Source organism: Aspergillus vadensis (genome assembly GCF_003184925.1).
Source record: "Aspergillus vadensis CBS 113365 unplaced genomic scaffold BO88scaffold_7, whole genome shotgun sequence".
Taxonomy (NCBI): Eukaryota; Fungi; Ascomycota; class Eurotiomycetes; order Eurotiales; family Aspergillaceae; genus Aspergillus; species Aspergillus vadensis.
In genome coordinates this window covers 449,670-474,674 of record NW_020292045.1, presented here as the reverse complement: position 1 = coordinate 474,674, position 25,005 = coordinate 449,670, and the positions used below count along the sequence as shown (strand labels likewise).

At 50.2% G+C, this 25,005-nt stretch overlaps 6 protein-coding genes across 6 annotated transcripts; 2 read left to right on the top strand and 4 right to left on the bottom strand.

The window, feature by feature from the left end:
- Window positions 1-36: 36 nt before the first annotated feature.
- BO88DRAFT_434205 (uncharacterized protein) lies at window positions 37-1,430 on the bottom strand (the record flags this gene model as incomplete). The annotated part of the gene is made up of 4 exons (XM_025709468.1): window positions 1,409-1,430; window positions 1,117-1,340; window positions 421-1,060; window positions 37-341 (listed from the first exon to the last, which is right to left on the bottom strand). The coding sequence occupies exons 2-4, from the start codon at window positions 1,228-1,230 to the stop codon at window positions 37-39; spliced, it is 1,059 nt and encodes a 352-aa protein (XP_025564449.1). The 5' UTR covers window positions 1,231-1,340; window positions 1,409-1,430.
- Window positions 1,431-2,518: 1,088 nt separating this feature from the next.
- On the top strand, window positions 2,519-5,342 carry BO88DRAFT_442740 (carbon-nitrogen hydrolase). Its single transcript, XM_025709975.1, has 6 exons — window positions 2,519-2,651; window positions 2,744-3,549; window positions 3,900-3,948; window positions 4,037-4,128; window positions 4,571-4,645; window positions 4,715-5,342. The coding sequence occupies exons 1-6, from the start codon at window positions 2,597-2,599 to the stop codon at window positions 4,919-4,921; spliced, it is 1,284 nt and encodes a 427-aa protein (XP_025564448.1). The 5' UTR covers window positions 2,519-2,596; the 3' UTR covers window positions 4,922-5,342.
- A 6,809-nt stretch (window positions 5,343-12,151) lies between these two features.
- Window positions 12,152-12,673, bottom strand: BO88DRAFT_424213 (SCP2 sterol-binding domain-containing protein; the record flags this gene model as incomplete). Its single annotated transcript, XM_025708720.1, has 3 exons — window positions 12,152-12,315; window positions 12,382-12,591; window positions 12,658-12,673. The coding sequence occupies 3 exons, from the start codon at window positions 12,671-12,673 to the stop codon at window positions 12,152-12,154; spliced, it is 390 nt and encodes a 129-aa protein (XP_025564447.1).
- A 933-nt stretch (window positions 12,674-13,606) lies between these two features.
- BO88DRAFT_336505 (cytochrome P450) lies at window positions 13,607-15,469 on the bottom strand (the record flags this gene model as incomplete). Its single annotated transcript, XM_025702902.1, has 6 exons — window positions 13,607-13,689; window positions 13,752-14,085; window positions 14,144-14,476; window positions 14,525-14,669; window positions 14,721-15,211; window positions 15,266-15,469. The coding sequence occupies 6 exons, from the start codon at window positions 15,467-15,469 to the stop codon at window positions 13,607-13,609; spliced, it is 1,590 nt and encodes a 529-aa protein (XP_025564446.1).
- Window positions 15,470-18,619: 3,150 nt separating this feature from the next.
- On the top strand, window positions 18,620-22,904 carry BO88DRAFT_442736 (DEAD/DEAH box helicase). Its single transcript, XM_025709974.1, has 4 exons — window positions 18,620-20,114; window positions 20,176-20,953; window positions 21,014-22,474; window positions 22,534-22,904. The coding sequence occupies exons 1-4, from the start codon at window positions 18,802-18,804 to the stop codon at window positions 22,546-22,548; spliced, it is 3,567 nt and encodes a 1,188-aa protein (XP_025564445.1). The 5' UTR covers window positions 18,620-18,801; the 3' UTR covers window positions 22,549-22,904.
- A 916-nt stretch (window positions 22,905-23,820) lies between these two features.
- Window positions 23,821-24,873, bottom strand: BO88DRAFT_413659 (Ran family GTP-binding nuclear protein; the record flags this gene model as incomplete). The annotated part of the gene is made up of 5 exons (XM_025708139.1): window positions 23,821-23,952; window positions 24,009-24,214; window positions 24,283-24,436; window positions 24,509-24,672; window positions 24,825-24,873. The coding sequence occupies 5 exons, from the start codon at window positions 24,871-24,873 to the stop codon at window positions 23,821-23,823; spliced, it is 705 nt and encodes a 234-aa protein (XP_025564444.1).
- Between the last annotated feature and the right edge of the window lie 132 nt (window positions 24,874-25,005).

Below are 25,005 nucleotides of genomic sequence, written 5' to 3'. Positions count from 1 at the left end.
CGACAATCGACATGACACTCAACTATCAAGCATCACCTAGCGTCCGAGAAGCCCACCCAGCAAGCCCGAAACACTCGAGAGCAACGAGCTCACAGGGTCTGAACTTTTGCTATCACCATCTTTATCTTTGTCATCATCCTTGTCATCGTCTTTGTTTGTAGTGGAGCTGTTGTTGTTGCTGCTTGTTTCGCTGACATAGATGCTGGAGCCGCTGCCGGTGTTGGTGCTTCCATTGTTGTCGCCGCTGCTGCTGTCGGTATCGATTTCGTTGGGCTTCTGACCTTTCGAAGAAGAAGAAGATGAAGAAGAACTCTTGCTATCTGAAGGAGGATATCTCTTAGCTATCATTCATAGTTATGCCGCTTGGCATCGGGTGTGGGATGAATGATCATGGCTGGGGCTAGTGGTTGGGGCTGGTACTGGCATAGCCCGACACCCCGTTGCTAGAAATTGCAAGCGAGATGCTGGAGGTTGAGCTTGTGCCTGTACCACCACTGCCGCTGCTTTCATCCTCTGTTGGGGTGACCGTGATGACCAGGCTTGTGCCTGAGCCAGTGTTGTTAGCGCCGGTGCTCTTACCGTTATTGTTGCTGCCGCTGCTTCCACTGCCTCCAGAGCCATTGCTGCTTCCAGAACCGTTGTTGCTTCCAGAGCCGTCACTTCCAGAACCATTGCTTCCAGAACCGTTGCTTCCAGAGCCGTCACTTCCAGAGCCGTTGCTTCCAGAACCATCATTGTTTCCAGAGCCGTTGTTACCTCCAGAGCCGTCGGTGTTCCCAGAGCTATTGTTGCTTCCAGAACCATTGCTGCCTCCAGAGCCATCATTTCCAGAACCATTATTGCTTCCAGAGCCATCATCGCTCCCAGTACCAGTACCTCCATTTGATCCGGTGATTCCAAGGCTTCCAGTCACTCCAAGGTCTCCATCATCACCATCAGAACTGCCGGAGCCATCGTCGTCGTCATCGCTGCCTCCGCCGGAAACCTGATCAGTGGCTTCAACATCTCTCTTTTGAGGGCAGCCGCCTCCAAGGGCCAAAAGCCCAACAGACTGCTCTTCCTGTATACTAGTCAGCACAACATGAACAGCAATATATACCGTAAGGGTGAACGTACAGTTGCGGGAGCCCTAGCCTGTAACTCAACAGGGTGAGCTCCAACCGGGGAGGCAAATAGCGAAGCACTCGATAGTGCCAGGGCCAAAATGGCTGTGTGTGTATGAGAAGGCATTGTGCCTAGGGAGCAATAGATTCAAATCGAAGATGTAGACAGGAATGTTCGTTTTACTTGAAACTGGAGGCCTCGGCGGAGACCAGAATAATCCCAAGACGAATTCGAAGCTGAGGCGTAAAAGTGACCGGGATTAGTTACAAGTCTCTCAATTTATAGCATTTTTCTAATGACCTACAATATATCATGAAGGTGCCAAGATTTCCCGAAACGGCTTGAACAGACTAGGTGAAGCAACGTACCAAGAGATTTTTTGTCACACAGGCAGTGGCTACTAGTCGCTGTGATTCGAGATATAGATGTACCCTTAATTCAGATTAACTGGACCTCCGTGCACACTTGAGGTCCCCATGCAGCGCCGCTAGCTTGGGCCCAGAGGCGTGTGTGGGCTAAAGTTACATGGTGTAGGAGGGTTACCCACACACCAATCCAAAGTAGTCGACACCACTCAGAATAAGCTTGTGATAAGAGCTTGGCACAATAGACCTAGCTCTGGGCCCTAAGTGTACGAGAACATTTTGCTACTGTGTCGGCTCTAATCTCCAGTCCCACATGATTGGATGAGTGCTGTTAACATCTTAGACAGGGACGGGTCTCGGGAGAACGGTAGCATTCTTTGCTATTGCTTGTGTAACAGGCATCGCCAATCAATCGCACCTCCTCTACTGGGAGGTTCAGGCCTTCTCCTTGTGGCGCAATGAGAGAGTCGAAAAGGTCGTACAAGACCGACAAGACCGAGGGGTTATGACTGTCTATATTATATGGTATTATAGTGAGTGTGTTGCATCGATCATTATCCCACCCGGAGCCAATGTATAGCAGTGTTCTGGTCCCGGAGACGTCGCCTTGAGGTTGCCTTGCCGGCCATTTCTATGGAAAGTTGCTGGAAGAATCCTTGGGCGCCCCCGGTCTGTCCTGATTTAGTAAGGCTGATGGTTGCAGAATGCGGATAAGCCAGCATTCTTAACTTAATCCGGGAAGTTTTCTCCGTAGGCGATTTAGGTCACGACGCGTGTGCTCCCTTATATTGGTAGTCTAATTGCGAAAGTGTGGACAAGTAGAGAATAGCTGACGAAGGGGAGTATACGTTAAGAGTCATTGTAGCAACAGAATAAGTTGCGAGAAGTTGTGGACGAGATGAAGCCATTTGAGTGGTTGGAGAGTCGTTGTAGAGAGAGGAGTAAGTACTGACTACTAGTACGGAGTAGTAAGAAGGTTGGCCGGGAAGGAGCGACTCCGACTGGCTTCCCCGCATGGCTTCAACTCGGCCAACTTCTTTCTTCCTGGACTCTATCGCCTCGCCCTCCCTTCACTCACCCCATTCAGACACCCTTATCGCAGATACTTTAATCTTACAATCACAGTCATGGCTTCTCTTCTTAAGAAACCATTGAAGCTGGCTCTAGTCCAACTGGCCGCAGGTGCGTACGATTGCTATCTCACCCCGTCCCCGCCTCCCCTCGCTCTTTCTCAAGCTGGCCCGAATTGATTGCTGAGAGTTAATAATCTTTAGGCGCCGACAAGACAGTAAATCTTGCGCATGCTCGCTCCAAGGTTCTTGAAGCCGCCAAAGCCGGTGCCTCTCTTATCGTCCTTCCGGAATGTTTCAACTCCCCCTACGGTACCCAATACTTTCCCAAGTACGCCGAGACATTGCTTCCTTCCCCACCCACCCAAGAACAGTCCCCCTCCTACCATGCGCTTTCGTCCATCGCCGCAGAAGCCAAGGCCTACTTGGTGGGTGGTAGCATTCCGGAACTTGAGCCGGCCACGAAAAAGTACTACAACACCTCGCTGGTCTTCTCCCCCACCGGTGCCTTGATTGGAACCCACCGCAAGACTCATCTCTTCGATATCGATATCCCCGGCAAGATCACCTTCAAGGAGAGTGAGGTCCTGTCCCCGGGTAACCAGTTGACCGTGGTAGATCTGCCGGACTATGGTAAAATTGGACTGGCTATCTGCTATGATATTCGCTTCCCAGAGGCCGGCATGATTGCGGCTCGGAAGGGCGCCTTCATGCTCGTCTACCCGGGCGCTTTCAACACCACCACCGGTCCGCTGCACTGGTCGCTGTTGGCTAGGGCTCGCGCCGTTGATAACCAGGTGTATGTGGCGTTGTGCAGTCCTGCTCGAGACATGAGCGCTTCGTACCACGCCTACGGTCACAGCTTGGTTGTGGATCCGAGCGCGAATGTGCTGGCCGAGACAGAGGAGAAGGAAGATATCATCTACGCGGACCTGGATAACGAGACCATCCAGAACACGAGGAAGGGTATTCCGATCTACACGCAGCGGCGATTCGATCTGTACTCGGACGTGAGTGCCGATAACAAATAGCCCTGCACCTTGCATTGAGTGCGACGAATATAAGCTGCGAGCCAGTCATAGCCTAGAATGTAACTGAACGACTTACGAACCTAGTCCGCGACCGTTGTAATGGAAAGAGCGCGATAGTACACAGTAAGAGTAGAGTAGGAGAGCATGTAAGCAAGCCTGAAGCGGGATCATTTGTTGCCTCAGGCAATGACATAGTTAGCTGCGGGAAGGTACTCACGTGCTGGTGAAATGGACGAATCAGAGTGCGCACAGGCGATAAGCGAGCCGCACTGGAAAACCCACCAGCACTGCGAAAAAACACCATCTCGAAATCTCCTCATCCTTGACAGTCGACGACCACTGCAGCCCACGACAGCCGACACTTCTGTCCCTCATTCAGTGAGTGAGATCTCTCCGCAGATTTGCTTGAACCTCTTATTCTCTCCGCGAGAATCATCCCATCCTAACATTATTACCTCAACCACAGAAATGTCCGCCCCCGTCAAGACCGGCAAGAAGACTCGCTCGGCCATCGCCGACGTTGTCACCCGCGAGTACACCATCAACATGCACAAGAGAGTACGTTGAACACAGCCAAAACATCTGCACTTGATATTCATCACAATTCGACTCTACCTGCGAGCGATTTCCGCGGAACCTCGAAAACATGGAGGCAATTGGACGGAGAACAAAATAAAAAAAGACAAAGCGGGAGTCCGAATCCTCGTTTCCTCCTCCCACCTCTACCACTCCCGAACTCGAGGATTACGAGTGAAGAAGGAGAGGTTTAGGGCGAGAGAGCCCACCGCACCTGTCTGAAAAATTACATGTGTGGAGGAACAATCAGGAACCAGATTGTTGAGGAAGATGAAGAAGAAGAAGAAAAACCCATAAAAAGAAGAATTAGTTTGATGAAGTCCACCTCTATGGCCGCATTTTCGCAAAGCAAAAAATTTCAAAATCACATCTACCAGATGGCATTCGGGCGGAAGACTAATATTCGTTCTTTTTTTGGGTATAGATGCACGGTGTTTCCTTCAAGAAGCGTGCTCCTCGTGCTATCAAGGAGATCCGCGCTTTCGCTACCCGTGCTATGGTTAGTTCTCCCTCTCCCCCCCCCCGGTACCCAAGTGCATATCACCTAATGCATATCTTTATCGAATAGGGTACCACCGACGTCCGTGTCGACCCCCAGCTCAACAAGAAGGTCTGGGAAGCCGGTGTCAAGGGCGTCCCCTACCGTCTCCGTGTCCGCATCTCCCGCAAGCGTAACGACGAGGAGGGCGCCAAGGAGAAGCTCTACTCCTACGTCCAGGCTGTCAACGTCAAGGATGTCAAGGGTCTTCACACCGCCGTTGTCGATGAGGAGTAAATTACTCTTCTCCTTCATCGCTTAAAAAAACAACAACATCATGTATCTTATTCCCCCTAAAAAAATGGAAGCCCTGATTCTTTGCAAGCTTGACGGGTTCTTTCCTTTTTTCCTTCATGATGGATGATGCAACGGGACGGGGTTCGGCTTTTTGGAAGAGATAATAAAAAAATTCCAAAATCTCCTTCCATTTTTTAGTACTATATCAGTAGAAGAAGTAAGGTTATTGATCGACAGTGTTATCGTAGTGGTAGTATCTAGATTGGAGTCTTGGTGGAGGACTGTGGGCTATCAGCTACCATGTCATGATTTTTCCTAAAGCATGGTTGTAGTTCGTGGTGGTAGTGGGTCACACACACACACACACACACACACAGACACATACCCTTATGCCGTAGTATCAGTCAACCGCAGTTGTACGGGCCATCCATCACTGAAGCAACTACAAATTTTCTACCCACTGTAAACGACACTATAAAGAAGAAATCCAGATGTGAAAGAATTTTTATTATAATTCTTAGATGAAATATAAACATGAACAAATGGCAATATTCGAACTTCAGAAGCACAATACCGTTTCGCAAAGGAATAATAATATGTTAATAATAAAAACCAGATTCTTCGAATTCCCCACTCGCTATGCTAAATGCGCCTGTTTTCTGGTTGGGCAGACAGAGAGTAAGAGTAACAAACGACGCTACCGAAGATGCAGCCGCAGCAATCAAGTTGCACGATGTGAAAGAAATAGAAAAAGAGAAACGTTTTTACTTACACAGGTTTTCGAAAAGTCGGGGAAGAAGGGATGACTGAGGTCTCTGAAGGGTAGAAGTGAAGGGAGAAGATGAAAAGAGACACCATTCTTCAGAGACAAGTTCCCGGTGGGATAATCAGAGGGAAGGAAAAACCACAAGATGTCCGTCTGTTTGTTCGGGCGGCAGACAGCCGATCATCTATGATCGGCCTGTCATAGATAAGAAAAGACAATAACATTAGCTGCAAGGCCGGATGATTCAATTCCAATGGACAAAAGGGAGAAGGGCGTTGACCTAAAACGGCGCAGGGTGGAGGGTCTTCTGATGCAGAAAAGGAAGTTGATATAAAACAGAAATCAAGCGAGAAAAAGCACACCATAATACATCGCCACTTAGACGCCTGCAAAGTCCATCAAGTAAATTCAGTCGCATATCCTATGTACCGCATCTAGTCGTAGAAATCAAAGTGTGCAGTACTCAATTCTTTGTTTCTTCCATGGATTTGCAGAGGCGCTCAGCATCCGCATTCGTTTTGACCCGCAGGGCCCACATCTGAGGAGGGCCTTCGGGTTGAGGGACAAGGAATTGGACGCTGTTCTTCGCCACGGAGTATCGAATCTCTTTCATCAAGCGCGTGTTCAGAATAACCTTGCCGCTCGGGTCTGCCCGGACGACAATCCGCCCACGAGAAGTGGTCCGATCCTTCAAAACGCGAAGGAATCCAACGCCTTGGCTCTCCCACCCTGCGCCGGTTGTATGTTTCATGGCACGGGCCCGGCTCTCCGTCACAAGATCTTCGTTTTCCTCGCCGGCGCCGCCCCGCGTGAGATCGACCTGAGGCAGGGACTCGGCGCCATCACCGTCTCCCGACTCTTCTGCTCCCGTGTCCGATGCACCTCCGGGGGTCGTGGAACGACTGGCAGCGGCAGAAGTAAGTGTGGAAGGAGCAAAGACAGACGGCGACGACTGCCCCGGCGTACCAAAGGTAAACCCAAGCGATGGTTGGGCGTCCTTAGAAGTAGATGATTTGTTTAGGGAAGGCGGTGCTCCGAACAGATTAGAGAATGGCTTGGGCGCCTCAGGTGCAGGTGTTGCCGAACCAGAGTCCGGCTTTGACGATGAAGCGCTGGCAGAGTCGCTGGCAAACTTAATCGGAGAATCGGGCTTCCAGGTGTTATCCCCTGTCGACTTAGTAGCGCTTTGGGCTGCATTAAAGATGGACGGGGTGCTGTTTCCCGAGCCAGACAAGGGTGTACCAAAGATGCTGCTGGTTGTGCTCGGTGCGCCAAAGAGGTTGGTCGTCGCGGGCTTCGCCGCAGCTTGGTTGGACTCGCCACTGCTGGCTGGGGTGAGGGAGGAGGGAGTGTTAAAGGGAGATGAGAAGTTGGAGGACCCGAAGAGACTCGAAACGTTACCCTTTTGCTCCTCTTCACCCTGGCGCTTGGGTTTTCCGTCCTCACCATACTGAACGCGATCGAAAAGGCTGCGACCACCAGCTTCGGGCTCCTTGGCTGGGGACTCGGCAGATTCAGACTTCTTGTCAGCTGAACCAGCATTATCCGTCGCATCGTCGGACTCGTCGCCAGGAGTAGAGGCTTCCTCGGTGTCATCCGCATCGTTGTCATTGTCGTTGTCTTCGGCCTCAGATGGAGTCGCCGACAGATGACCAAAAATATTGTTGGACTTGACTGCAGCGTTGTTTTGGCTTGAGAAGACAGTGCCAGCGCCGGGGGTGGTGGAAGAGGATTCCTCTGCCTTCTTTGCAGGAGACTCGTTGCTCTCATCTTCAAAAACGAAGCCTTTACCGGGGACGAACTTTGCGCGCTTCTGGGTTTGAGTCCCAAACTGCTCTTTCTTTTTCCGTTGCTCCTCAGCGTCACGGCGTTCCCACTCGGCTTCGTCTTCTTCCTCCGAGTCAAAGTCCTCGGCCTTGCGCTTCTCTTTCTCCTTCTCGGCATCCTCAAAAGACCGGGCCTTGAACTGGGCAAAGAAGTCTGTGCCACCTGCAGAGCCTGTGGAAGAGCCGTCACTGGAGGTAGGCTTCAATACAAAGGGGTTCTTAGGAGCGGTTCCAGGTGCGGCTGATGCTGAGGTAGCACTAGACATGGACGAGGAGAAAAGCGAGGTGGAAGCCGAACCCTTCGAAGTCGAATCTGAAACAGAGAACAGAGGTTTGGCGGGAGCCGTAGTTGGCGTAGTAGAGAACAGAGCGGGTTTAGTAGCTTCGGGGGTGGTCGGCTTGGTCACGGCAGGTTCAGGCTTGTCAGCCTCGGTCTTGGACTTCGAGAATGACTGAGCAAATATGTTTGCAGTGCTGGAGTCTCCGTTCGCGCGCTTAGCAGGGCTGTTGCCATCACCTTCATCGATTGACTTTCTCTTGGCATTTGCCGGAGAGGCCTGGCTTGTGCCAAACGCCTTGAACGGTGTGGAGCTTTGTGCAGTAGAGTTCTCCTTGGGCGTGTCAGCCTTATCGGTTGGGATATCAAAAGGCCGAGCTTTCTTAGTTGCAACAGCATCCTCATTTTCGCCTGATGCCTTGCGCTTTGAACCAACGGAAGCGCCAAGGGTGGCGCGAACACGCATGTAAAACTGAACAGCGGTGTCGAAGTTCTGACTCGAGGGGTCCAATTTAGCTAGTTCGCGCTGGAAGCACTCGTTCAGTGTGCGCATGCGATAAAGCATCTCAGCATCTTCGGAAGTTTTCTTAACCGTTGTCTTCTCTGCCAGTTTCGGAGTCTGCATCTGTCCAAAAGTAGACGGTGCGGTGTTTCCATTGGTGAAAACTGGAGGTGTAGACTTCGCACCATTGACCTTGACGGCACTATCAGCGGGAGCAACAGAAGTTGAAGCCACCGTTGCTTGAGTCTCCGTGGCGGGAGCCGGTGATGCTGCAGGTTTGGGTGAGAAAAGATTGGAGGTTTGGGAGAAACCACCACTTGAAGGGGTAAACGACACTGGACCAGGGGTGGCCTGCTTTTCCGGTTCGCTCGTCTTTGCTGCATCGTTGGGAGCACTTGGCTTGGAAAAAAGACCCTGGAAAGGTGTGGAAGAGGAAGGAAGGGGTTGCTGCTCGCCTGCAGGTTTGCTCGGAGTAGCCGGCTTCGCAAACAAGCCACCAAAGGGGTTTGCTGGCGCCTTCGTCTGTTCCGAGTCTGCAGTTGCAGGTGGCTTAGGCTCAAAGAGATTTTTCGTAGACGAAGTCTGGAACAAACCAGTCGAAGGAGCAGCCGGAGCTGGAGAGGCAGTGGCATCGCTCTTGGCAAACAGAGAGCCTGGTGTTGTAGTTGATGCAGAGAACTGGAATGGAGATTTAGGCTGCGACTCGGCAGGCTTTGGCTCTTCCTTCTTCTCTTCGATGGGCTTTTGCGATGTCGAGGGCGTGGTTTGGAAGAGGTTCGATGACTGGAAAGGATTCTGGAATGGCGTAGAGGGCTTCGCGGGCGAAGCAGCGCCGAATAATGAGGATGATGCCGGAGCAGCGGTGGTCGCAGCAGGCGCGGCGGGTGTCGAAGCAGAAGGGGTAGGGGTGGCAGCGCCGCCAAACAATGATGTTGAAGGGGTGGTTGCCTTGAAATCAAAGACGGGCTTGGAGGGGGTCTCTGCCGCCGACGAAGCAGATGCGCCAAACAATGAAGTGCTTCCAGCGCCCGCAAAGCTAGGCTGAGCCGGAGGAGCGCTACTAAAGATGGATGGTTTCTCCTGAGAACCGCTACCCTTTGCATCAGGGGAAGTTTGCATCGAGTCATCGCCACTAAAAGCTGAGGATTGACCGAATGGGGACGGCTTCTTCACGCTAGATTGCCCGAAGAGATTTGTTGACGGCGTACTAGAAGCAGCATTGTTTTGGCCGAATATGCTTCCTGAGGCGGGGGTAGCCGCACCAGAGGCAGAAGGGCCATTGTTTGTGCTGGCGCCGAAGAGGCCACCCGCGCTAGCGTTCGATTGAGATGATGTGCCAAATATTGAGCCTGAAGGCAAAGGCTGCTGAGCGGGGGATTGGCTTCCACCCGGAGGAATGTTAAACATTGAGCCCTGGAAGCCCGAGAAGCTGGCCGGTTTAGATGACTGGTCGGAAGTAGTAGTGTTCATACTGGCGAATGGGTTGCTAGCTGAGCTTGAACCGCCAAAGGATGAAGAGAAATTGAAGGAAGAAGAGGAGCTTCCACCCCCTCCAGAGCCAAAGGCAAATGGAGTGCCTCCGTTCTGGCTAGGTGCCGAACTAGCTCCTGGAAAACTTTGGTTCTGACTCTGGCCGAAAGTGAATCCGTTGGAGGCTGGTTGGGAACTAGCGGGTGTGGATGAGACTGTGTTAGGGTCGATGGAAGCGAAAGGGCCTCCGCCAAACGACGGCGCGGGAGCACTCGGGGCAGCACTGTTGGGACGACGCCTCCGAACGTCTTTGATTCTAATAACAGGGTTAGCAACGAGATTGTGATTGATTGACGTGCAAAGGAGACTGATGAGCGAGATGATAAGATGAGACATGAGGTGGAGTGGTATTAACGTGTGGAGAAGGCGAGGTTAAAAAAGAGAATACACAAGTAGGGAAAAATAAAAATCGAAAGTGACGGGAGATCAAAGTCAAGCCCTGTTTTCCAACACGCGTCCCAGTAACTTTGGAGGCTGCAGGACAAGTGAATGATTGCATGCATGAGATTGGCCGTAAAGGTCGGTCTACATCCACTTACTTTCTGTTCGCAAGCTGCGCCGCGGTTGCCCGCTGCGGCTTATCGTCCGGTGTGCTCGACATGTTGAATGCAAAGAGATCACTGTCCTTGTCCCCTTGAGGGCCCTGGGCCGATCTCTTAGACATCTATAGTTGAGCCCCCGATGTCTTCAGCGGCGAGATCCTCGATGTTTTTCAGACAGCAGTTGACTTCAGCCCCTTCTTGTGTGTCCGGTTTCACCCCTTAAGGACCGTGCGGCATGCACAGTGTACGATTATTCACTGCGTACAAATGATATCCGGGGACAGCAGTTGGCCTCTCGAGTCCGTCCGGTAGGATCTGTGCCCGTAGCTCCAAAGACTCCTAAAGGCACGTCGGTTGATATACGGGGTCTTTTAAACAAGTGGGTGTGAATGGATCCGCGAGTCAAGCGATCAACGTATTCCGCGCAGGTGTCGTATCGGCGAGTTATTTGGTCAAAAACTGTGAATTATCCAAACATCGACCTGTCCAGGAAGCGAGGGCAGGTTGTTGCGCGATCGTCTGGTGAATGAGTCGCGCAGCGCGAAACTAGCGAGGCCACGAGACCAAAACGGGATCAAGGGAGGAGGGGAAGGAAGTTGAAAGGCAGAGCAGTGAACGTTAGGTACTGCTAGTTGTAGTTATGAAGAGGCGCGGCTCCATTCGATGCGCTCTGCCTTGGTGAAGATGGGGGGATGTGCTCAAGTGAGCTTCTATTTTTTAGCCTTGAAGCGTCGGCTCGCGACTTTTGCCGGCAAAGAGGGAAGGTTGCTGGCAGAAAAAATTACGGTCACGTGATGACCATGCAAGGTGACATCTTGGCGGGATGACATAAAGGCGCTTTCGCTTTTTACGTGCCCCAGGCGAGGCGGCCATGACCCATGGTCGACCAGGATCTTGCTTAGCAAAGAGTCTTTCTACTAGGTTAGCCGGCGGCTATTCTCATGATGATGATGATGGGGCTCTGGCTCTGGTGGTTGAAAGAAAGATAGGGTTTCTCTCTTTTGTTCTGCAATCCCCATCCATGTCTTCCGCATTCTGTATTGTTACGAGAATTACGCATACACCCTGAAGAGCAGGGCGGCATGCCAAACGGTACCCTTACGGGGTATTGTGATTTCTTCCCACTTCGGGTCACCCGCAACCCTTTCACCTTCTGGTTTCCATGGCAAGTTCCCTCATTCTCGCATCTGCAGGGCGTGCCGTTTTCGCAGCACGGATAGCTGACACCTACATGTGGCTTTTCAATTAATACTTTCGATAGTCGGAGAGTGCCAATCTGATTGTCCGCTATACTTAGTTCACTAAATCTTCGGTGAGGGTACTACACAGTAGTAATAGTGGTAAGTAGAGTGCAGTGGCCGTAGCGACCACTGCTTCGGCAAATATATACTTCATCGGCATGACGTGACCACTCAGCGCAATTTGGATTTCAGCAAACGAGAAACCACCGTGATAAAAACCCGATAACGGAGGGTATATTGACGTGACGAAACACGGTCACAAAATCAAAATTTGCCCTTTCTCCGAAATTGCTTCTTTCCTCACACCAGTTGTGTTTCCTAATCCTATAGCTTTCATGATACTAGCAGCAACTGTTTGAAATGACGTCGCAGCATTCTTAAGCCTGCCCCTAGCACATACATAGTCCTTGACGAAATACACGAGCAGTGCCCAGTGACCTACAATGTAAATGATACCAACTGGTAAACGAAAAGAACACAATAACAGCAGTATTTCACTGTCGATGTTTCAACTGTAGCAAAAAATAACGAACAAAAATCGGGTATCTATAGCTTGGCCTTGCCCTGAGCCTTCTTCAGGACGGGCTCCATCTTGGTCGCCTTCATGATGTTGCCCTTAATCTTGAGCTTCCCACCCATGAAAAGTCTCTGAGCGTTGGCCTTCCCGCTTACGAGGGCAGTGAAGTCGGCATCCGAAAGGGAAAGAGTCACTGCAATCACATCGATGTCTCATCAGTATCGGGTAATTACCTGGTGCAGACGCTGATTAGACTCACCATCGGCCTTTCCTCCCTCGGGAGCAGCACCCTTGCCCACAACACCCTTGTCCTTGAGGTCGAGATACCAGCTCTCTTCTTGGCCCTTATCGTTCTTGATGTTGAAGGCGACCACCGCTTTAGCCTTGTTGATGGCCTCTTTGCGCTCGGCAGCATCAGCCTGTAGAGTCGAGTTGATGGCGTCGAAGGCGGCAGAAGAAGGGAAAGCGTCTGTAAGGGTATCACGAGGATCAGCCACAGCTCATGATTGGAATAGCGACCAGAGGACAGACGTACCGTTCTTGAAAGACATGGTGACTATGAGAGGAGATAGAGATGGTAAACAGACAATGAACGAAGAGGTAAGGGGTCAGTAAGTTTTGATGTAACCAGATAGTCAGACAGGCTGTCACCGAGGAGGGACCGGGAATTATATATTAATAGCAGCGCTGGACCCCGGGGTTGCTTATTATTGCGGCGAGAGCTTCCCCGGAGAGTTCGGGCGACGGAACATGTGAAATGGAGGCGGTCGCGGCACGCTTGGACCGAGGCTGTCCACTATTACTAGTTAGTAACTAGTCAGTCAGCCAGCCAGTTTCTCTCCTGTGATCAACAAAGTAGTACCACCACCACCTTCACCACCTTGATTGATCCCTTTGCTTCTTGCTTTACAGCCTGCATTACACTTCCCCCTTACTGCATGTGTCGGGAAAAAAAAAATAAATTCTACATAGAACCCTACGTCAGCGATGCAGATTAGCTGGTTCAATCGCACAAGCCAAACTGCTACAAAAAGCTATTTGCTTCCTGCCTTGGTCAATCCTGCTGATTAACTTTCAACGACTCAACACCTTTCTCGGTCTCGGAGATCTACATACATCTTTACTCCGTTACCGCTTCCCCATAAAGTCGTTTTAAGTAACCTGACCGAGGACCAATTTGCAAGTCGGATACTGATACCCACATGCAAGCGATTGTGTCTCGTGTGACTTGGCGCTCTCACACGCCCACCCATCATTGTCCGCGGGATCGCCAAAAATGATCTCATTTTTTCCGCCTCAGGCAGTGTACTCACTTTGCAATACCAGGGTCTCTACACAGTATACACCTTGAGACGCAAATATAATCATTCGGTTCCTAAACCAACTAACCTCTAACCCGTATCATTTTACCAAATTCGACACGGTAACTCTCACTGATCGCCGCAACACAAAGGCGTCCAGACATCGCCTTTCGTGGCTCAACTTCATGCACACATAACCGAGTTACGCTTCTTGCGCCGCACAGTGAGCTTTGTGGTCACAGGTGGCAGCTGGAAACGGCCCCATCCTATATGATTATTGGTCAACACTGTCTCCTGCTTATAATGAATACCTATCAGCGAAACTTACTGTGAATTTTAGGACGCACTAAGATAGGCTGAATGTCATAGTTTAGTAGCATCTCCGCGATGAACACCTTGAAAATGTGGGCGAAGATAAAGCGTCCAGGGCACTGCCGACGACCGTGACCGAATACCACATACTCATCGCTGGGTGTGGTCAACGAACTCTGACGTCTTTCGCTTTCAGATGCATTCTCGGTGTAAAATCGATAGGGATTGTATCTATCCGCCTCCGGATAGATTTCCTCATCCCGGTGGAGGGCATACTGGGGGATCCCAACCTTTGTCCCGCAAGGCAGGAAAAGACCGTTCGCAAGAGTGACACCATTGGGGGCGACAACCTGCATTGTGAGTGAGACCACGAAGTGAGAAAGGGGAAAGTAAGAATTTCGTGCATACCTTTCTCGTCGGGCTGGCAGCGTTAATGCCGTTCAAGCGGAGGCTCTCTTTCACAGCACTATCCAGCAGTGCAGCCCTTCCCAGGTCCCCTGCCGTCCAGTCCCCACTCGAACTACCAGCAATGCTCTCAACTTCTGCTCTGAGATAATTGACAAGATTTTCATCAACCGGATCACTCAGAATATCTAGAAGAACACTTGTAGCAGACACTGCAGTCGTGTGTACGCCCGGGAAATTGATCATGAAGATTCTGTATGATAGCCACATGGACGTGGCTTCCATCGGCCATTTGCTCCGAAGTCCGGCCCGAATGAGCAGGTCCAGCAAGCTATCCTGAGGGAAAGTCAGTACAAAATCGAAGACTGTGGGCAAGGTACTCACCATAGACTTCAGTGTTTCCTCTTGGGCTTCGGAATCCGTCTGCTTTTGCTGGTCTTTGATCTTGGACTCAATAATAGGCTTCATGCGCTTGTGGAAAATCACCTCGAAGTATCTATTGACCATCCCTACAATGGGCCCAATGACCCTGAGAGAAGATTAGACCCCCGGTGGATACGATTAGTGTGGATATACGTACGGGTGAAGGAAAGACGGAAACGCTTTTATGATACTGGCCCCAAAGACGATGGCGTCCGAGCAATGTGCCATGGCATTCAAAAGAGTCTCGTCATCGCTATGGCCTGGTCCAATCGCAAGCACATTGATCATCCGTGACGCCATCTTCTCCATGGCACAGTACAAGTTGATCTCGACCCATTTGTCGGAATCTTCGCCCCAGAGGTCTTTCAGACATGATCGGGCTTCCTCAGCCAGTGACCTTGCAACCGTGTCCGTCTTGAGGGTTTCCGTCAGGTCTTTACTTATGAGCTTGACATAGAAGTCATATTTATTGGCAAAGGCCAGCGGCCAGCTGGTGTACTTCAGTTGAAAAAAGTCAGTAATATAGGCTTTGAAGCTGTATTCATTTTCTTTCGAAAACAGGACGTGTTTGGCCAGGTCTTTTGGAAGAAGAACTTCATCGCCCTCAGCGACGCTGGGCAGCACGAATGGTTTCTGATGTTTGGAGTACTAGATAACGATGATATCAGCAAGAAAGACATGCTTCATAGGCGTGCCACCAACCTTCTGATAACCCTCGCGAATGAAGCTTATAGGGTTGACGCCAACGAAACGCTCCACAGCACGACCTAGGAGACTCCTCCTGTTCAAAGCCCGAGGAATGTCATTGGGAACCGGCGAAGTCTCGAAGAGTTTCACGACAAGACACAAGCCAACGCCTACGATAACTATCACGACCCAGGAGGCGATACTGATTCCCAGAAACATGTCTCCTCGTTTGGGATGTGTAATCGATCCTTTAGACTAAGATGAAAATGCACATTTACCGGATTGGATTGGTCGATACTATAGAGTGATCGCTACGTACAGGCACACCCTTTATGTACTCACAAAAGTAAGACAACTCTATGGATTTTGACACCATCATCGGCTGCTTCCAGGATTTATGCTATCGATCAATGTATGGAGCTCTGGAGAGAGCAGGTATATTCAGTTACGACAAGGCCAACCGACCTTGGCACCGGAGGGCCCCGGTCCATCGACCCTAGGTTGCTCACAACATAGCAATGCCTGGATAAAAGATACCGACCAATGAAATGCTGGACTGGCTGAACTTTTCGAGCTACCATGACTAGGGAAACTATAATCGTCAAGTTTATGGGGAGAGATGGTACCTCTGTCAAACTGAAGTGATTCAGCCTGCACGCTGAATGCCACATCTTGACAGGCAGAGGCCAATCCTAAAGTCGTGAATGATGAATCGCCGGGTCACTGCACAAGACCTCTAACCATTCTGAAATCTTCGGATTGCAAAATCAAAGACCAATTGTGCATTGTCAATATAGATCCACCTGCCATGAGAGAGAAAACCTTAATGCGTCACATATCTGGCGTGTCCCCGCAAAGAAGATGACCGACCCATTGTAGCAAAGATTAAGGCATCCCACATCCATATGTGACTACCCATTCGTCTCTACAGCAGGATCCACTGCACCATGTGGTGATCACGATCATAATCGGGAGCAACCGAGATAATTGGCCCTGTGAGCCCCTTGCCCAGTGTGTATTAGTTCGGGCCTGGAGGATACGGGACGGTAAGGGCCACTCGGCCGGAGAGCAGAACTGCTAGCCTTTAGTCTTTTCACTTTGCCTAATCTCCGAGAACTACTAGACTACCCCAGAACCCATGCCTGTTAGTCCGATTTCGAAATGCAACCTAGCACCAAGCGAACGTGATTGAAACCTAGGACACGCGAGTCTGATACTAAGATAATTTAGAGACGTCGCCTTTCGCCGTGCTGTTGATGGTTTTGATTCGCGCATAATGTCTGTGCAGAACTTCCTGCTGCGGTCTGAGCTGTTTAGCTTGACAAGGATACCGGCTTTATTCTGACATGGGCTGCATATAGCATGCGTATAGGATCGCTGCGGCGCACTGCCTTGGGACGACCGACTATGTCCGAAGGCGCTTCTTGTTTAACTCATGCTTTTGACTGTAGCGGGATTTGTCCAGTTTGTTTCGTCTCAAGGCTCAGACGATGTTCCTAAGATAGTAACTACTTTCGTGCAAGACTGTATGATGATGGATGATACCCTGCCGAGAAATCCACTGTAGTCAGGCGCTATCTGATCTGATCCTTTGCTATCTCTGCTGTCTACGTGGCCTATCTTACTACTGCCAGCACTGTCTTCAGATCTAGCTATACCTTTTACATACAAGCGAATAAGTCCCTGCTCATGTCATGGGATATTCAAAGGCACTATTGAGGCAATTAGGTTACTGAGGTCAGTCAGGAGTAGACACTGCCAAAATCTTGTTGACAGCCCTTTTTGGCTGCATTACAATCCAGTTTGCTTTCGTACTTGGTCATTTCTTCTAGGTTTGTCTCAAGCTCATGGTGTAAGCCTGCAGAAAAAGTTCGATGGACGGATAACAGCGAGACATAGAGATCATTACTCCTGCCCTTCGTATCCGTAAGGAAACTTCCCTAAAGATAGGCAGAACTACAGGATGAGAAGTTTCCAGCCTCACTCACTGTCTTTCCCTTTAACTTCCCACCACAAGAAGTAGGATGGATTAGGTAGATTCCACGTCGCCTTGACTATGCTGTCTCAGAACCTTTAAATCCACGGTCCTGCTCGCTGAGACAATCTCTTTCCAGTCTCATCCTTTTCATCGTGGCCCTACAGAGCAGACAGTTGTTGCATCCCAAGAACAGCTCGTTAACTGACCCGATCGCCTGACGCTGTTCTACAGCACGACGCATAAACATGACCCTTGAAGTGGTAGTGATTGTCTTTTTGCTTCTTGGTTTGGTCTGGTGGTTCATTCAGTCGACTTTGTTCGACACTTTCAGGTCGGATTAGATATGTCTCCATCAATCTGACATACACTTCCATATAGACAAGGAACATATATGTGAAGTTTTGAGTCATCTGCCTACCTAGTATGATCTGCTGGTGCCAACAACATGGTCATAGAAGAACTTATCTCTAGTCGTATCCTCAATATGAGGGACTGACTCTGATTTCTTCTAAGACAGCATACATCGAAACATATCCGAAGTAGTCATACATTTGTTCTGCCTCATGTAATGACGCATTATTACACGGAATAAGGCGACATGGCACTATTGTGGCTTCTATCTGCAACCCCACATCAACCTAACATGCCATCATTGATAGCTGCATAAAAGGCAAAGTTACTATTTCCCTATCGCTGAAGACAAAGAATATAGTGCATAACGTGATGGATGCCGGATAAAGACGGTTACATAAAGGGGAGTATATGTCTAAAGTGTGGCTGATGAGCGCCACAGCCGGTGGTGTTACTGCTTCTACTACATTTACGAACTATACTAGCTGCCGGATTAATGCACATCAAATAAGCACAGGAACTGGTCACACTAATTCCTATAAGATAATTGACCAATACTACCAGACGATGCAGTAATAAAGCGTTTTCCTTTAGCAGTGCAATCAGCAGAAGTTGTAAGAATTTTATATGCACCTAAGATAGGCAGATAGACATCAAATATGACATGCCAGAAAACGGACATCCGGTAAAAAGCAAATTTTCAGGCGTTCCTGAAGCGGTAGGGGAATGGAGATCGGGGCAAACCTTCAGAGCCTTGGAATTACAATTCACAGAGGTACTTATATGGGATCGTATTCCTTGACCACGGTCGCAGTCCCTGGGGATGATGCCTAAGAGAATCACTCGATTATTCACTTAAGCTGTGGGAAACAAAGACTAAAAGATAAAAAGAGTGTTGTGTTCTCTTTTTAATTTTGATTTTATTTTTGTTAAACTCAGCTGCCAGGTACCGCCAAGCGATCGCGACTCCCGCAACTCCATCAATCAGATCTTCCCCCCCGAATACCGCGCCCCCATCTACTTCACTCTTCTTTGACTTACTTGCCTTCTCCCCCTTTTTGATCTTCTAGAAACTGTATCTGTTTCTCCAATATATATTGAGAACAGACGGGAGATCTCTCTTCGATCCTTGGGTGAGATCAACCCGCCTATAATCAGAGTGTTGTGGGGTCGGCTTGCGCCCTGCCAGTCAGTCTAGCCTTGCTCAGTAACTTCGGCCATAATGGCGTCCGCGTCCGACGCGTCAATCCAAGAAATCCTAGAGGATATCGAACTCAACCAGGTCATTCTGCAAAGCTTGGACGAGGAACGACCCGATGCCGCTGAAGACCGACAAGAGATTCTAGATGTCATCAAACGCTTGGAAGCCCGACTAGCGGTGCTTCAAGGTCGTCCCGCTGGGGCCCCGTCCGCTGCGTCTCCGCCACCGGGTCCAGCCCGCTCAAATTTGTCTTCTGCCCAGCTAGATGGTGCCTTTTCTGATGCTCCGGAAAGTGCTGGTAGGGTACCTTCGGTCGACTCGTCGTCCTCGTCTGATAATCGGTCTGTGCGTCGCTTTGATGTCGCTCCTGGACCGTCAACTTTGCGAAAGCGTCTACATCTCAGCAGTGAGGGTAGCCACTCTGAGAACGATGAAGATGACTCCGACTCTTCGGATTTCACAGACGATTTAGAGGCCCCAGTGTCCAGACGGCCAAAGCGGATGCGTCGCGTTAGTCCCGAGGCTGAGCCTAGCAATGATGTTCCCGACGATGATCTAGACGATCCTCTCGCTGGCAATGAACAGCTACGCCAGATCTTGGGCATTGACAGCGCCGATATCATGCGCGAGATCCAAGAGGAGCAAAGACGGGCCGAGAAATGGCTCGAGGAACGCCGAGAACAGGAGCGCCGTGATGCGGAGTTTGCTCGCCGACTTAATGACTCCTTCCGTGAGCCGTCCCAGTCGCCGTCGTCTTCGCAAAGCATGTTCCCTCCAAGACCTTCAGTTTCCGCTCCCGCTCCTTCTTCTTCGTCGAACAGAACTTCCATGACAAACACTGGCCGTTTCCCCGAATCTTGGGCGCAACATAACCCACTTGAATCTCTGCCCTCTCACAGTCGTGACAACAACCGCTCCCCCTTCAGTGAAGCCCGAGATCCCCATTCCTTGCTTAGTAGCGATGATAGCGATCTCGCCGAGATCACGCCGTCCGACTTTCAACGCCATTGCCAAATTACAGCCGCTCCACATGCGCGTCCTCCCCGTTGGGGCCCTTTTGCCCCTCCGATGCCTAACGGACCTGGTCTCCAAGCGCAGAGTCGGTCACTCCAGGTGTCTCCTGCGCCGCGTGATGGAATGGGATCTGGATCTGTGTTTGGTCCCCATGTAATGTCAAACACAATGGCAAGGCTCAATGCAGGCAGGGAGATGTTGGTGCAAGCCGGAAGGATGATACTCGGCGGCAACGATTCCAGGCCTTCAGACCCTCCGTATATTGATTTAGAAGATTACCAGGGACCAGGTGGATTTCGCAAGGCCAGAGATTATCTAGAGTGAGTAACTTGACCCCCCTCATAACGTGCCGATCCTTGAAGTAGCAACTGACCTTCCTAGTGATTACTATGGCTCTGAAATCTATGGCCCCGACCCAAACAAGACGAAAGAAGATATTCAAAAGCTGCTGGAAAGCATCAGACCTGACTCCGAGATTGCCCTACAGAACCGCGAAGGAACCCCCGAAGCTCTCAAGTACACGCTGCTGGAGCACCAGAAGTTGGGGTTGTCTTGGATGAAGTCGATGGAAGAGGGCGACAACAAGGGCGGTATCCTTGCCGATGATATGGGTCTGGGGAAGACCATACAAGCTATCGCTCTCATAGTGTCCCGCCCGTCGACTGACCCCGAGCGCAAACCCACCCTGATCATTGCCCCCGTTGCGTTAGTGCAACAATGGAAACGAGAGATCGAACGGATGATTAAGCCTGGAAAACATCAACTTTCCATCTGGGTATTGCATGGCGATAAACGGCTCACTTTCAGAGAACTGAAGCGGTACGACGTGGTTCTCACCACCTTCGGCACACTGGCCGCAGAATTGAAACGGAAGCAGAAGTACGAGGAGCTAGAGGAACGGGATGCTAACCTGGCGAGACAAGCCCTGGACACTCTTCCTCTTCTGGGGCGGCGTTGTAAATGGCATCGTGTCATTGCGGATGAAGCCCAGTGCATTAAGAATCGGAATGCAAAAGCTGCCCTTGCGTGCTGCCAGCTCAATACCACCTACCGCTGGTGCATGACAGGAACTCCGATGATGAACAATGTCGAAGAGTTACACTCGCTGATCAAGTTTCTGCGTATCCGCCCCTACTCCAATATTGAGACATTTAATCGCGTGAGTATTCCCTGACCACATTTTAATATCAACGGAAGTATAATTGACCCTGAATCCTAGGACTTCACTCGGCCATTAAAATCAAGTCCCGCTATGCGCGAGAAGGCTATGCTCCAGTTACAGGTCTTGTTGAAAGCCATTCTTTTGCGGCGAACTAAGAGCTCGGAAATTGACGGCAAGCCGATCTTGCAACTACCGCCCAAGGTCTCCGAAAGAGTCCATGCTGTTTTCAGCGAGGAAGAGCAAGAATTTTACAATACTTTGGAGTCACGCAGTCAACGCGAGGTGGACCGATATCTCCAACAAGGAGTTGGACGTAACTATTCCAATATTTTGGTCCTACTCCTTCGACTTCGCCAAGCGTGCTGCCATCCCCATTTGATCAAGGACTTCACCACCGAAGTGAATGCCGCTGAAGAGGGCATGGATCTCATTGCCAATGCGAAAGCATTCGGCGCTGAAGTCGTTGCTCGACTCAAGGACAACACCGAGCTGGAATGCCCAATTTGTATAGATGCTGTTGAAAATCCCGTCATTTTCTTCCCTTGCGGTCATGGAACCTGCGCGGAGTGCTTTTCCAGAATTGCAGACCCTGAAATGGCCCTACGGAACGGGCGCGATGACGGAGGCGAAGTAAAGTGTCCCAATTGCCGCGCAAAGGTGGATCCAAAGAAAATCACCGATCATCGGTCGTTCAAGAAAGTGCATTTCCCTGATGAGTCCGACGAAGCAGAAGGTGTTGATTCCACCAAAGATACGGAAGGCACCAGCGACGAGGATAGCGACGATGACAGCGATGATGATAGTGACGACGCTGGAGGTTTATCTCGGTTCATTGTCAAAGACGATGATGAGGACGAAGGCCCCTCTACGAGGCGCAAGCGAGCGAAGGGCAAGGGCAAAGCCAAGAACAAGAAGTCCCTGGCGGAACTCAAAAAGGATGCCCAGAAGAATAAAAAGTCGAAGCTCAAGTACCTGCGTCGTCTCGAAAAGACCTGGATGTCAAGTGCCAAGATCGAAAAGGCCATGGAGATCTTGCGCGATGTCTACCACCGAGACGGCAACGAGAAAACCATCATCTTCAGCCAGTTCACATCTCTGCTTGATTTGCTGGAAATCCCAATCGCCCGTCAAGGATGGGACTACCGACGCTACGACGGGAGCATGCGACCAGCCGATCGAAACACATCCGTGATGGACTTCACCGACAACGAAGACTGCAGAATCATGTTGGTGTCGCTGAAAGCCGGTAACGCCGGCCTGAACCTCGTCGCAGCATCCCAGGTCATCATTTTCGACCCCTTCTGGAACCCCTATGTCGAAGAGCAGGCAGTCGACCGTGCCCATCGCATTGGACAGGTTCGTCCTGTCCAGATCCACCGCATTGTCGTGAAGGATACCGTCGAAGACCGTATCCTTGAATTGCAGGATAAGAAGCGGGAGCTTGTCGAGGGTGCTCTGGACGAGAAGGCTTCCAGCAATCTCTCCAGACTCGGAGCCCGCGAATTGGCATTTTTGTTTGTAAGTCAACAGCCACCTACTCATAATCTCAACGATTTTACTAACCGATTTGCCTCCAGAACATCCGCTCTTAATTATTTCCTTTACATTAATATTGATATTTACATGGCGTTTGCGGATTCCCAGCACAAGATACCCTAGACCCCTCTCACCTTTCATTTACACCTACTTTCTACTCCCCTGCATCTTCCCATTTGCTTACCATCAGTTTGTGTTCCTATCATTCAGCCATCCCCTGCACTGCACTACCATTTCATGTCTAGAATGAAGTTTTTGCTTAGCTTACAAGAAGAAGAATGTTTGTGTCTTTCACAACGACTCGGAAACCGACTTCCGAGATTGTTCATCTACAGTCACATATCACCCCAATACCTTCCCTACTTCTTAATTATCTAGCTACTACTAGAATGGAAACATTGCTTAATCGAACATAGCAGATCCCTACCCCAGGATCTAGTAAGTAGAAGTAAGAAATAAATACTAGTAATGTTCACTACCGAAACCAATTAAACCTAACTAACCAAAACCCCACAACCACAGACAACAACCAACAACCAACCAACCAACTAGGCACGAAGTTAGTTAATCTATATATTTTCTATCTATCATCTACTAATATCTGGTATGAGCAAGGATGTCCAACATCTAATCTTCAATCTCAACCCAACACATTCATTAGTTTCAGCCTGATCAATAATCACACCGGTGACGTCACTTTGTTATTGGGTGGGTGGGTGGGTGGGGGTGAAAAAGGAAGAAGTCCACACTTTTCTTTTTCTTTCTATTGATCGGCGGGCGGATTATGCATATACCATATGGACAGTAATATACCAAGGGACATATTATATTATCACAGGGGGATGAGTGAGAACTACTCAGGGTAGCGGGAAATTTTTTATATGTTAAGTTTGGTTGGGGGGGGGGCTGTGAGGGTGCGATTGAGTTTGTTGGGCTTTGGTTTTTGGTTTGGTTGTAGTTTATCTAAGTAAGGGGGAATGGGGATATTATGAGATTCAAGTTTACAAGACTGTATACAGCAGAAAAAGCGAAGAGAATAGAGAGTATGTAAACTTTTTTCGTCCAACAGTATAGCCGATGGACGGATAAACAGTGTCACCGTTTCAAAAAGGAACTTTGTAGAGATAATCAGAGTCTAGACTACTAGTGGTAAATATTGCAAATGCATAATCATGCCGACCGTTCTCGGGCTTAATTTCCTTCCCTCCGCTATCATTGTATCGTGATTTGAAATCTTGCATAACGTACCCAGTTATTGGGACAGACCTGCAACCACGAGCCCGGGCTCGTGGCCCAGGCTCTGGCCCCAGCCTTCATTGATCGCGCGTTTACAAATCGGCGTCCTCCTCGTCGGGCAGGGGCATGTTGGCGGCAGCATCCATCTCCTGCTCGTACTGGGCCAGAAGCTCCTTGTTGACGGTGACCTCGGGGGGAGCAAGAGCGGGGGCAGCAACGAATTCCTGAGAATTGCTTGTTAGTCTCCAGTCTTACAGACCAATGACCGGATCTAACTCACCAGCTGGGGGTTGCCGACCAACTTGCGAGCGAGCCAGAGGAAGGGCTTCTCGAAGTTGTAGTTGGACTTGGCGGAGATGTCGTAGTACTGGAGGTTCTTCTTGCGGTGGAAGGTGATGGTCTTGGCCTTCACCTTACGCTCCTTGACATCGACCTTGTTACCGCACAGCACGATGGGGATACCCTCGCAGACACGGACGAGATCACCTAAAATGGGTTTGTCAGTCTGATATCGAGACGCACGTGGTTTGACTTCTGTAGGTGGAAGCACTTACGGTGCCAGTTGGGGACGTTCTTGTAGGTGATACGGGAGGTAACATCGAACATGATGATACCGCACTGTCCGTTGATGTAGTAACCATCGCGAAGACCACCGAACTTCTCCTGACCAGCAGTGTCCCAGACGTCGAACTGGATGTTACCCAGGTTCTGGCAAAAGCGTTAGTCGGACCGGCACAAAGACGGCGGAATGGACAAAGCGGGGTTTCCGGCGGGGCATACGGTGTGGAAAGCGAGAGGGTGCACTTCGACACCGAGAGTGGCGATGTACTTCTTCTCGAACTCGCCAGTCAAGTGGCGCTTGACGAAGGTGGTCTGTAGTGAAATTTCTCCAGTCAGTAATGACGTCTCGTGGCGGGTGAGGTTGGGCGGGCGATGAAGTTTTTCTGTTGATAGGGACGACGGGCAACATAGAGGGGTAAACACGCATGACAGGAATGCAGTCGAGCGTTAAGAGGCGTCGAATAGGCGACATGCCACCTCCGCCTAGTATGCCATGTGGGATAGAATATCTTGATTCAACTTGCCTTTCCAGTACCACCGTCACCGACGAGGACAAGCTTGAAGGTCGGTACCTCAGCAGCCATGATGAAGGTTGGATGTGATGTGGGGGGGATGGAGATGAGAAGAAGAAAACAGAATTTGCGATGAAAGTCGACGGAGATTTAAAGTCGACAGTGGGATGCGACACTCGATGGACAAAGCGATCGAGGGGGGTT

Bases quoted from the DNA above. Each gene is read 5' to 3' on its own strand.
- BO88DRAFT_442736 (XM_025709974.1), top strand. From the start codon at position 18,802: ATGGCGTCCGCGTCCGACGCGTCAATCCAAGAAATCCTAGAGGATATC. The intron at 20,115-20,175 runs GTGAGTAACTTG...TGACCTTCCTAG, and splicing joins AAGGCCAGAGATTATCTAGA to TGATTACTATGGCTCTGAAA. The intron at 20,954-21,013 runs GTGAGTATTCCC...CCTGAATCCTAG, and splicing joins ATATTGAGACATTTAATCGC to GACTTCACTCGGCCATTAAA.
- BO88DRAFT_442740 (XM_025709975.1), top strand. From the start codon at position 2,597: ATGGCTTCTCTTCTTAAGAAACCATTGAAGCTGGCTCTAGTCCAACTG. The intron at 3,949-4,036 runs GTGAGTGAGATC...CCTCAACCACAG, and splicing joins ACACTTCTGTCCCTCATTCA to AAATGTCCGCCCCCGTCAAG. The intron at 4,129-4,570 runs GTACGTTGAACA...TTTTGGGTATAG, and splicing joins CCATCAACATGCACAAGAGA to ATGCACGGTGTTTCCTTCAA.